The following is a 13,028-nucleotide window of genomic DNA, read 5'->3' on the forward strand; positions in this document are numbered from 1 at the left end:
CAAAAATTTTACCCAATAAACTATCTTCCAGTGACCACTTAGTTCTACTACACTGTGATGATTACCTGAGTTTGGTCCGTCTTTCTTCATGGAATCTGTTTACAAATTTAAGTGCCTGCAGAATTCAAAATAAAAAGGGTATCATTTATAAATAAACCATAAACAATATGACATTCATTTATCAGTAAATTTCCAGTTGTTTACAGACAATAATAGAGAAGTCACCTGTGACTGCAGACAGAATCTCAGTGACATACATCGTCGACCACTAATGGTTTCACAATCAGTGATAAACTTCTCAACCTCGCGAGACAAAGCCACAAATTCACTGGAAGTCAACCGTTCCAAAAATCCATCCTGCAAAATATAAAAAAATATTGTCCTTTTAGCTAAAAGAAAGCTGAAATTAAAATTCTTTTTTGTGGTAAGTTTGTTCTTTCATTTATTTTTCATATTTTCTTTGTTTCCACATTCTATTCTCCTTGGCTCCATCACGAACACAAGAGGGCTATAGGCCACAATGCTCACCTGAGTCACTTTGACCCTTACTTTTTTTCCATTAATACTCATATATAAATGAATCTACCTGCAGAGGATACTTCCATTTTAATATATTACAATTCATCATGGCCTTGCTATTCTTGAGTAGAGTTTAAGATCTGCCCTGATATAATCCTACATGAAAATTTGGTTCCCTTTTATGGCCCAATCTAAATCCCAGGGGCCAAGTTTTGAAAAGTTAAGAATCTAATCTAATCTACCTCAGAGATCTTCCTGCATTCTGGCCCAGTGGTTCTTGAGAATATTTTAATGACCCTACCCTATTTTTGCCTGTTCTTGATTATGATCCCTTGGAAGGGGACTTGGCCTTTCAATTGTAAAATTTAGTACGTGTATCTCCTTTTCCCAAGGCATTTTAATACAGGCAGATGGATGTTAGACAATGAGTGATCAGAAAAACTCACTTGTAAATTACAATTAGCAAATATATTTTAAGCAATAGACACTTACCTTTGCCCTGGCTACAATGACCTTGACACATCGATCATGGGCGTGGTCACACACGGCACACAACATTTCATTGAGGTTGGTCTGTACAGTAACATATTCAGCCTCCGTGATCATTACGTCAGCTGCCTCTTCACTCCTGGATAATCAAAATATTTTCATGCATTCTGCAGAACAAATTCAAAGCTACAAATTATCTGGATGAAGGCACACACAAGTAAAATAAAATTCTTTGTGGGGGGACAATTAATGACATACAATGTAGTACAGTCAAACCTGTATTGAGAGACCTTCCAACGGAGAAAGGAAAAAAGGTCACATATGACAGGTGGTCTCTTAATACAGGTTGCTTATTTTCCGCAGTGTTCAACAAATACAATGCTGAAAATAGCATATGTGTACATGTATATGTTGAACGTATTTTACAACACCTTATGTTTATTTAGACTTTTTAATAAGTATACTGGTACGTCAACTCTAAAATAATTTTACAATGAACTGTCCTATTAAAAAAATAAAAATTTCATGATCTGCACATGAGTCATTTGAATATTGGGAAATATTGTGAACATCTGTAAATATTAATAATTTTTTCATACAGTATAAAAAAAAAATTGCAACCCCCCCCCCCCCAAATAATAGTTTTTTTTTTTACATGATAGCCTACATGTATATATAACCTTGTATGTTTTGCGTAAAACTAAAAATAAAAACTTATCATGGTTTTTGTTATGCACTTAGTCTCAAATTAAATTCTATTTATGACTGAAATATTTATTTAACCTAATTAATTTTTGTTCATTATTGAACTACCGTGTCTATTTGCCTGTTTGTGATTTAAAACACTTCAATTATCAAATGGTGTGGGTGCTAGCTAGCGTGTGTTTACATACCCATTGGTGTCACAATGCACTTAAATAAACATCTACGATTTATTTACGTCTTAATTAAAGTTAAACAGGCAGGTTTTATAGCTGAATATCCATTTGGCCCTTATACATCTAGCATGAAATGATATAAGGATCGACCTAGAACAGTTATTTTCAAAATGGCGCTTGATCACTGGACAGAAAAACGTGATGTTTATATTTTAGATTTTAATGTTTATTCAATAAATATCGAAGCGTAAGTAAAAATATTCATTTATAAATGTTGTTTTATTCGTAAAACTCACATTATATAATTATTAAATGAAATAAAAGCATGTCTGTAGTTGTTTTGATCCAAAAATGAAGCATGTTCGACCGAAATCGAAAGTAGGAATCGGAAATTATATAGTCGTTAAATTCAGGTAAATTGCTTGAAATGACTAAAAATGGTCAGGAAAATCATGGTCGTTGGTCGCGTTAGACAGGTGGTCGTTTAATACAGGTAGAATGTATAGGGAAAAGCATTGGGGGGGAATTTTTACGGTCACATGTGACACTGAGTCGCTTAATACAGTGGGTCGCTATGGCAGTTTTGACTGTACATGTGTACTTACACAGAGTGGAGGGAGGGGGTGGGCAATTAAGTACGTAGTGCATGTGTACTAACACAGAGACATGAAGATGAGCTGCCTCACTGATCATGAGAGGGTTGTCGTCCCTTGTGTGTGTATGGGGTGGGGGTGGGGATTAAGGACAAAGTACATGTGTACTTACACAGAGACATGGAGATGAGCTGCCTCACTGAGGGGGGTGTCCTCCCTTGTGGGGGAGGGGAGGGGGCTGGGTACCTGAGTCTTCCCAGCTGCTATCCCTATCACATCACTGATCACACCATGGAATGTCTACAAAGATCACAGACATCAACCAAAATAGAAATAAAATCAAGAGTCTGACAAGACGGTGTGTACTTTTAATGAGAAAAAGTGCAGTTTACTTCTGCTAAAAGTCTTATCAGACTAAAACTGTGTAGGGAGTAAGGCTTCGAAAAAATCAAAGAAATCTATTTTTAGAAATCAGGGTTTATCTACATTTTACTATTTATAAAGTCTCATGTTTTCTTCACAATATTGAAGAGATTGAACTTGAATTTTTGAAGGGGAAATTCACTTTCCTCCAACATTATTTGTTCCTAAGATGCAACGCAGCATGAACTAATAAATGTAAAGTGCTTTCATGCAAAACACAGGCAAAATCTATTTTCACTGAACTTCTATCAAATGCAATGCCCCATTTTTTCATCTTTGATTTGATTTCTGATTATGATTTAATTCTCATTACCTTTGCTCTGTTGAGATGCACCAATAAATTAGAGAAGATTTGTTTGATCAGTTCCATCCACTGCGAGTAATTCAGCATCCTCATCTGATCGGCCAGGCTGCAGGACAAAGTCATAACAAGGGAATCAATAAAACATGAAATTCATTTTCATGATCTAATAAACATTTGCAGAAAAATATATTAAATTCCTGTATTTTGATGTTATCACTTTACCATAAATCAGGAATGTATAAGCTGCTATGTTATGTCAATATTTGTATCATATCCAGCATGTACACCTGTATACAATCATGTATTTCTTGTTGACAAAACATGACTTTTATAAACACATGAATTTTCTTTCTGATGGTCTGCTACATCAATGTTTTACTGTATTTGTGAGGAGGATTACAGACCAGTAAATCTTTTTAAGACATATATTCCTAGTGTTTGCTTTATGCAGTATGTTGTAACTTTCTGTGGAGATTTAGAGACCAGTGACCCCTTTATATACAACAGATACTATACCTGGTGATTTAGAGATCAGTGACCCCTTTATATACAACAGATACTATACCTGGTGATATAGAGATCAGTGACCCCTTTATATACAACAGATACTATACCTGGTGATTTAGAGATCAGTGACCCCTTTATATACAACAGATACTATACCTGGTGATTTAGAGATCAGTGACCCCTTTATATACAACAGATACTATACCTGGTGATTTAGAGATCAGTGACCCCTTTATATACAACAGATACTATACCTGGTGATTTAGAGACCAGTGACCCCTTTATATACAACAGATACTATACCTGGTGATTTAGAGATCAGTGACCCCTTTATATACAACAGATACTATACCTGGTGATTTAGAGATCAGTGACCCCTTTATATACAACAGATACTATACCTGGTGATTTAGAGATCAGTGACCCCTTTATATACAACAGACACTATACCTGGTGATTTAGAGACCAGTGACCCCTTTATATACAACAGATACTATACCTGGTGATTTAGAGATCAGTGACCCCTTTATATACAACAGATACTATACCTGGTGATTTAGAGATCAGTGGCCCCTTTATATTCAACAGACACTATACCTGGTGATTTAGAGACCAGTGACCCCTTTATATACAACAGATACTATACCTGGTGATTTAGAGATCAGTGACCCCTTTATATTCAACAGATACTATACCTGGTGATTTAGAGATCAGTGACCCCTTTATATACAACAGATACTATACCTGGTGATATAGAGATCAGTGACCCCTTTATATACAACAGATACTATACCTGGTGATTTAGAGACCAGTGACCCCTTTATATACAACAGATACTATACCTGGTGATATAGAGATCAGTGACCCCTTTATATTCAACAGACACTATACCTGGTGATGTTTTCATCCTCTGTGTCAACATTCTCAGCTTCTGACACGGCCTCTACCACAGTCTGTAAATAGAAACACCAGTGTTTTTTTCCCTGATAATCACATGGCATAATTACGCTACACTATATATATTGTCTTAAAAACTGTGCTCATTGAAAGGTGCATTGGTCAAACATTTGCCCTATAATGGTTGACTAAATAATATTCTTTAATCTAGCTTTGTTTTTATCTTCTTGATATATAAAACTTATACCTGCTTTCATGATAACCATTTTGCAATGGATAGATAATGATCTTGACCTTTCTGTACTTTCCTGTTAAACAATGACCTTGACCTTTTTGCACTAATATGTGTAACTCAGGCCCTCTGTAATCACATGAATAACACTGGCCTTGACCTTGCTGTACTAACCTGTTTAACAAGGACCTTGACCCTACTGTACTGACCTGTTTGACTATGGCCTTCACCCTGCTGTACTAAATTGTTTACCAATGGCCTTGACCCCTCTGTACTAACATGTTTAACAATGCTTTGACCCATTTGTACTGACCTGTTTAACTATCCCCTTGACCCTACTGTACTAACCTGTTTAACAATGGCCTTATCCCTGCTGTACTGACCTGTTTAACAATGCCCTTGGCCCCTCTGTACTAATCTGTTTACCAATGGCCTTGACCCCTATATACTGACCTGTTTAACTATAGCCTTGAATGCTGTAAAAGCCTCCTCTCTATATACATTGACAAAATTAAAGCGACTTTTCCTGAGCATTCCAAACACAAGGGAGACAATCTTCTCCTGAAAAATCCAAGATAATTGCATGACTATGATGCAGTATTGATATATAATCGCTTGTATTTCATATCATTCATTATAAAATATATACATACAAATTTTTCCTAGCCTCACATTAAAATGAAGTTCAGTTAAAGACTGAGATAAAGAACTAGTATCTAATCATTATAATTTGACATGAAGGCCTAATTTAAGAAGAAAAATATATAAGTTTTTTACGTGACCCTGCATTAGGTCATACACTGTCACATTGATAATTTCAGGGATTGACATTAACTTTTAAATTCACTTGTTCTTCGGGCAAGTGAACTATGATTTTGACTTGCCCGAACGCAAAACTTGGTAGCCCAAAAAATTTAAAGAAGAAAATATCAGTCACTGTATCTTAACAAATTAATTTCTATTTTAGATTTAACTGCAAACAACTTTCCTGTAATTTACTATCCTGTAAGCACACGTACAGCAATGCACTAATGATATTTCTGTTTCTTTTCTTTATTTTTTTTTTTAAATTTAACCCCCCCCCCAAGCGATTAAGGTCAACTAAAAGGAAAACAGTTATAATGTTTTGAAACAAGATACATCATTACAGAGAACAACTGGTGTTCTTTATATTCTGTAAGTGATTAAATAAACAATTCTATTATATATTTCGTAAGAATGTATCGTGAGTTCATAAGTTGTCAGGCAGAGAGTGAACGAAAGAAAACAGAATAACGAACCCGATTTCTAAATAAAGGTATGATCCAGAAACGTTACCGAGGGATTCCGAATGCAAAAACAATGTCACGTTTTTGGCAGAAATCAACTGTTCAATTCATTGTTTTGTTTATAAACTAATGTAAGATTAAAAAAAAAACGTTTCTATCAGAAATATCCACTTGCCCGATCGGACAAGTACATTGATGATTTCACTTGCCCGAACTGATGATTTACTTGTCCCGGGCAATCGGACAACCGTTAATGTCAATCCGTGAATTTCTATGAAAAGCATTTAAGATTTTATGTTTCCCACTTCATCATTTTACTTTTAATTAACAATTTCAAAAATATTATTTAAATGTTTATTTAGAATCAAATAATATAAGAGACAAAAAAGTCAGATTTGGTTGTTCACTATCATTTGAAAAAAAAATCCACCAGCCCGTCACATTATAAGTTTTTGGTCTGAGAAACTAAAGATGATATTTTTTTGGCCTTACAGATTTACTTTGACCTGGACCTACCTCTTCCAGTAAGGGTTCTTTGTCTGTGACAGGACGATTGAGGTCCGCGGACACACACTTAGCAAAATCCTCCTGTAACATTTTCTCTATGACATTCTCCAGTTCTGCCAGCTGGGAACTTAGGTGTCTACAATCATACACATAAATTATAATAGATAGGGCCTCAAGTAGATTTGTTTATTTGCAGTATATGAACTTTATGCATCATTTAAACATGTTAAACATAGTTAAACAGTTTAAAAAATAAATGTTTTCATCAGTCATTTCATTTATATATTAAAGTTGTGCTGTAGTTAAATATTTATTAAAAGTTATTTGTATGGAAGTTGTACATTAATTTTATAACTTATGGAGATTTAAATTAAACTGTTATGGTATTTCTGACGGCAACTTCTGACTTTGCTAAAACGACTTATGTATTTCATTTCAGATTTTCACAATTTCAGTGTTTATATAGTGTAATATACCTGAAGCTGTGGACCCCGGCCAGTTCCTGTGTCAGGACTTCCTGAGTGGTAGAGATGAGATCTAATGCCCCTACAAACTCCTGAGTGGACAGTAACAGCTGTATGGTAGGTTGTGTCTGGTGGACTGTAGACATCAACTTCAGCTGTACAAATAATGAATGAACTTGAATAAAAACTCAGTGATACAACTTGATCTCAATAAGTACTATGAAATATATGGAGATATCAAACAGGATTCAAAGCTCAAAAGTCTATTTAACAATACAAAATAGGAGCAGAGTAAATATGGACACCCTAAACATCAGTTTTTGGATCAGGTGCCATGGAGGAGTGAGGATTCCCCCTGCCAACCGGTCACACTTGTCAAAACTACGTTTGAAAACAATCTTTTTGTTTAATATTTACGAATCTGTACCACCGGTACATGTTTTGTTGACCCTTGATTCTGTTAATACTGACCTTATCATGAAGTTTGACATAGTTAGCCCTGGTCTGGGACAGCTTCATTATCTTTAGTGACCCCAGGGTCAAAAGTTCATCAATGCTGTGAATCTTATCCCTAGTAGAAGTTAAAAGACAAAAACCATATTCTTAGAGCTCTGACAGTCAAAATCTTAACAGAAACCAAATTATAGAATTTTATAAACAGACTGAATTGCCATGATCTTCTTAAATAGTATGTAAGAATTTTTTTTAAATGCTTTTGATATTTTTTTTTTTTGATTGATGATGGATTAAAACGTAAATTCTTTCCTCCACGATAATTTTTTGGCCTTTAAGAAGTGATGTCCATTTTGCCTGTACTGTTTGTACATTTACCTCAGTTGTTTGATGGTCTGACACGTCTTCAGCATGTTGTCCTGTAGAACGTCGTGCGAAGACACAGCCTGGAAGAATGCGTCAGACTTGGTAGAAATCTGTTTAGCGATGTGTACCTCCACTACATCCAGGTAATGACTCAACTGGAGAAAAAATAAGTTACTTTACCATAAACAATAATCTCAACTGGAGAAAAAAGATGTAACTTTACCATAAAAAACAAACTAACAAATTACCGTGATTAACAAATCAAAGGGAGAATAAAAGAGATTCTTATTCAAAAGAATACTGGTACACAATTTACTTCATGTTTTTTTTCAGGAAATGTGTCCAAAAAATAGACATTATTACCCAATGTTGTTTATTTTAATGGAATTCAAACAGACTTCCTGATTTTTATACATATAAGAAATCGAAGCATGTAATTTGCTGTAAAGGTGAATTGACAACTAAAGATTGAAGAATCTGTAACTTGACACAATATTAATATTGCTGTACAGCTTAACATGATTAAGAGCACTGTTTGTTTGTTTGTTTTAACCTTCTCTTGTAGAAGTTTTGAGGACTGGGATGATCCTCCATTTTTCTTGCACTCCTCTACTTGTGACCACGGAAACACAGCATTGAATGTGTCCGAGTTCTCCAGGTCAAAGTTCGACAGCATGAACAACTACAAAACATGACAGAACAATAAAATATTAAATACACCAATACAGGTCAAAGTTTGACAGCACGAACAACTAAAGGGGACAAAATATGTTAGGACAATAAAACATAACATCTATACTAATGGCCAGCACAGTTTGAGGGGAGGGGGTCCTTTACAAGTTTACTGAAGAAAAGTAACTGATTTACAGCATAATGTCATTTACAAGTTTACAGTAGGGTAACAGCTGATTTACAGCATTAGTTGTTTACCTTCGGCAATTGTTGGAGTTCTGCTCTGTTTTTTTCTACAGAAAAAAAACATACTTAATATCACTTTCACATACGTATGTATATTCAGGTTTATGTACATGTATCACTCCATATTTATATCACAATATATTCAAGAAATAAACTGAAATATTATACATGTTATGAAAGACATATATGGACAGCTAAATTAACAACCCGATTAACAAAGGACTAGAAAATAAACTTTGATAAGAAAATCAAAACTGATCTTTGACTTTAATGAGCTTAAATATATTAGGTATATGATATGAATAGGGCTGCCACGGTTCAGACATTTTTCGGTTCGGTTCGGTTCAGAAAATAAATTCTCGGTTTTCGGTTTTTTCGGTTCGGTTTTCATTTTGAGAATTTAAGTAAAACAACTTTATATATATCAAAGGATAATAAGGATTAAGGACATTGTAGAAAGTACTATTTTGCTGACACAAATTTCTATCCATTTTATTCAACAGAACAAGTTGTTACATGTAACAAAAAATAAAAAGTAATAAACTTCTTGTTTAAAATGAAATAAAATAAATATAGTTATTGACAAGAGTGATCTTGTTTCAAACAATTGAAACATTCAATTATTGGTCATTTCAATAATCTACTTAAAAGAAATACTGAATTTTCACAAATCAATAGCACTGTTCAAAATTGGGCTAATGACTAGAGTTCATCTTGTTTCAACTGAATTGATACATTCAATTATTGTTCATGTCAAGATTCCCCTACTTTCAAAAACGTGAAGTATTCCCGCACTTGTGATTTGGTTTTCCTTCCACATGTGTATGCCAAATGTCTTCGATGTTACCTGTATTTTCATTGGTTAAAGAACCCTGCATTGAAATAAACAACCAATCACAACGCGTGAACGCGTGTTGCAAGCAAATTAGTATTATATAAAAGATAAAAAAAAAACCGAACCGAATTCTGGAATACCTGACTCGAACCGAACCGAATGCCATTTCAGAGCGGTTAACCGAGTTTTCGGTTAACCGTGACAGCCCTAGATATGAAAATGGAATCATAATTTTTAATGAAATCCTAAACTCATTCAATTGTTGAAAAAATGCTAAAATTGCCTAATTGTTGAAGAAATTATAAACTCCCCCTAATGTATGTTTGTTGAAGAAATTATAAATTTAAACACTTTGTTGAAGAGATCATTCATCAACTCTGACTCACCCATTTGTTGAAGAAATGATTCTCCCCCTGGGGCTTCTTGGTCAATTTGATGTTTATATCTAGCATACCTTCTATATCTCTGCAAATAAAAACTACCGTTAAATTGTTTATTTCCATGTATTAAGGTTGGTAAGCATGGTAAGAAGGTGAGAAAATTTTGTTTCTCAGAAAATTTCAACATAAATGATGCATAATTTTTAAAAATCTATTTTTCCAGAGTGTATAACAGAAATAATTGCTTCCATGAGGTTAAAAAAAAGTGTTGTGTATGCCAATTTAAGTCAGTCGGGAGAAGAAAACCAAACAAATTTCCCTACCTTTGAAATTCTATGCTTATATTTTTCAAAAAATCTCCTGTCAATTTCTGGAAGATATCTGGACTCTGGGACATACATCTTTTCATAGAATTCCTGGCCCCATGTTTTGGTGAAGAAGTCGGTCTCCCTCTTGACCCTGAGGGGGTCATTCAGGGCCGCCGGAAGGTTGACCTTGGAATCAAACACGGTCCATCTGTGCTGGTCGTGCACAACTGACGGAATCGTCCCTGGAGGTGACACAACAAAACACTGGTCCTCCTGGGTCTCTACAAAATTAAATACAAAATCTGCATTTGAAATGATATTCAATCAGATTCAGTCTACTCCTGTGCACTGGTAATGCAATTCTTTATTGTTCTTAAATTTAGACAATTGTATCTTTACTTTATAATAAGATAGAACTTTTCCGTAAATTACAAAATATAAGTCAATTGCATTATAAAGATATCACAATTTAATTTGGGTTCTCAGAATTTTCTCCGACTCAGAAGAAAATACAAAAGATTTAAATAACACATTACAGAGAAGATAAAATCATATTATTAGATGAAACGAGGTGTTCTCCGTGTTCAGAATTGTATGAAAAGTTTCAATATAAATGTATTAACTATATTTCTTTACTTAATTTTGTATTTTTCAAAAAAATTTTTTTTTGATTAGTTACGCCATATATGGCTCTAAAAGGAAGCGGCTTCATTTATTCACCAATTGGATTTCTACATAATAGCCTAATCAAGCTCATCTGACATCGACTTATACTGACTCAATCTCTTTCTCCCTGACATTGACTGATACTGACCCGATCTCTTTCTCCCTGACATTGACCAATACTGACCCGATCTCTTTCTCCCTGACATTGACCAATACTGACCCGATCTCTTTCTCCCTGACAGTGACCGATACTGACCCGATCTCTTTCTCCCTGACATTGACTAATACTGACCCGATCTCTTTCTCCCTGACAGTGACCAATACTGACCCGATCTCTTTCTCCCTGACATTGACCAATACTGACCCGATCTCTTTCTCCCTGACATTGACCGATACTGACCTGATCTCTTTCTCCCTGACATTGGCCAATACTGACCCGATCTCTTTCTCCCTGACAGTGACCGATACTGACCCGATCTCTTTCTCCCTGACAGTGACCAATACTGACCCGATCTCTTTCTCCCTGCAGATATTGACCAATACTGACTCGATCTCTTTCTCCCTTACATTGACCGATACTGACCCGATTTCTTTCTCCCTGACATTGACCAATACTGACCCGATCTCTTTCTCCCTGACAGTGACCAATACTGACCCGATCTCTTTCTCCCCGGGGCCTGGACATGGTCCCGTGCTATGTGGTTTTCATAATCCATGTCACTGACACCTTCCAGAGGCAGCGAGGGGCATATATTGTTAGGCCCATACCTACACACGTAGGACCCTCCCTCCTTAGAACAATGGGATTCCCTCAGGTGCCGAGAAAATTCCCGCGGGGACTTAAAATGAAGAGAGCAATATTGACAGTTTTTCCAAGGGGTCGCCAGTCCGTGACGATGTGAGCCGATGGACGCCGGTTCAAGCGTCATAACTAATGTTCATTGCACTTTTAAAACTACATATCAGCATACAGACATTGTTTTTAGTATCTAATTCACGATTAGTAAGAAATCACATCCTAGAATTTGTTATCTGGGTCTCATTGTTGACAAATCAGACGGTCACTCCACTCCAGAACGTATTTCCGGTCTGTGTAAAAGTAAGATTTTTCCGAACATCCTACATAATTCCGGATAGATTCTATAACGGTTCTCTAAATACTTTTGTATAATTAGCCACCCTTTGACTTATATTTGCTAAGTTTCTAGTTTCAGTTACATTTTAATAAGAATAGCAGACATATCTGAATGTAATATTCCTTTAGAAAGTTGCTTTAATTCACATTTTGAACATTTAGATATTCTACTATATAGTCTGTAAAGTATGACCGGCTTATTTCCATTCTTCAGCCGTCTACATCTACATAGTACAGTGTTCCATCAAACCTGGTTATTATACACTGGCCCTGCGCAAACGGACCTCTAAATTTTAATTTAAACAGTATTAATAAAAAAAAAAAAGCTGTACTTAGTGCTGTAGGATAATTTTTATGTGACAGTATATATATCTGGCTAACGTAAGTCAGTGGAAAACACTGTATTCATGCAGAGGAATGCATGATTACTTTGAACATGAAATAACATAATGGATCCATAGGCCAAGTCCTGTGTCAACGCTAATAGCCTGTCGTTTGACATTAACTGTGACATGAAATAGTTACTTTGCACATTTAGCCTTAATTCCCTGACAAACGCTCAGAAAGATTTATTGTCAAATTTCCTGGTGAAGCTCCTAAAAACTAAACTTCTGAATGAAAAATGCACACATGAAGGTTCTGGGAAATCAAGATTCAGCAATAACAAGACAGGTCCAGTATTCTGAGAATTACTTGATGACTTTGGCCTAGTATAAAACACATACATGTCTCTTCAAAAATTAATCAATCTGTCAAGTTTGATCATGTATGTTTTCTGTATTTCCGTTTTCTGTTTCTTAGAATTCATCCAACAGACTGTTGTACTTCATGACCCATCACCATTTGTAATTTGCAAAAATGCTGTTCCAAAATGCATTAAAAACAC

The 13,028-nt window shown here is 35.2% G+C and overlaps 1 protein-coding gene across 4 annotated transcripts in view; it reads right to left on the bottom strand.

Annotated features, from left to right (window-relative positions):
- The window catches only part of LOC134248226 (vacuolar protein sorting-associated protein 54-like), a 36,960-nt gene extending 24,691 nt beyond the window's left edge, over positions 1-12,269 (bottom strand). The window contains exons 1-16 of one of the 4 annotated variants that reach the window (XM_062730638.1): positions 11,663-12,269; positions 10,357-10,622; positions 10,040-10,118; positions 8,831-8,865; positions 8,454-8,582; positions 7,913-8,055; positions 7,553-7,652; positions 7,094-7,236; positions 6,627-6,753; positions 5,296-5,403; positions 4,605-4,666; positions 3,216-3,312; positions 2,652-2,779; positions 1,012-1,147; positions 226-357; positions 66-115 (exon numbers count right to left, since the gene is read on the bottom strand). In XM_062730638.1, coding sequence (XP_062586622.1) covers positions 66-115; positions 226-357; positions 1,012-1,147; positions 2,652-2,779; positions 3,216-3,312; positions 4,605-4,666; positions 5,296-5,403; positions 6,627-6,753; positions 7,094-7,236; positions 7,553-7,652; positions 7,913-8,055; positions 8,454-8,582; positions 8,831-8,865; positions 10,040-10,118; positions 10,357-10,622; positions 11,663-11,936 — 2,009 coding nt within the window. In that variant the 5' untranslated portion in view covers positions 11,937-12,269. Of the gene's footprint in view, positions 1-65; positions 116-225; positions 358-1,011; positions 1,148-2,651; positions 2,780-3,215; positions 3,313-4,604; positions 4,667-5,295; positions 5,404-6,626; positions 6,754-7,093; positions 7,237-7,552; positions 7,653-7,912; positions 8,056-8,453; positions 8,583-8,830; positions 8,866-10,039; positions 10,119-10,356; positions 10,623-11,155; positions 11,406-11,662 lie in introns of those variants that run through there. The other 3 variants (XM_062730640.1, XM_062730637.1, XM_062730639.1) reach the window with 3 other exon arrangements.
- Positions 12,270-13,028: the final 759 nt, after the last annotated feature.

This window comes from Saccostrea cucullata, unplaced genomic scaffold, assembly GCF_032062105.1.
Source record: "Saccostrea cucullata isolate Sc308-1 unplaced genomic scaffold, CSIRO_AGI_Scuc_v1 ctg6284, whole genome shotgun sequence".
NCBI classification, from domain to species: Eukaryota; Metazoa; Mollusca; class Bivalvia; order Ostreida; family Ostreidae; genus Saccostrea; species Saccostrea cuccullata.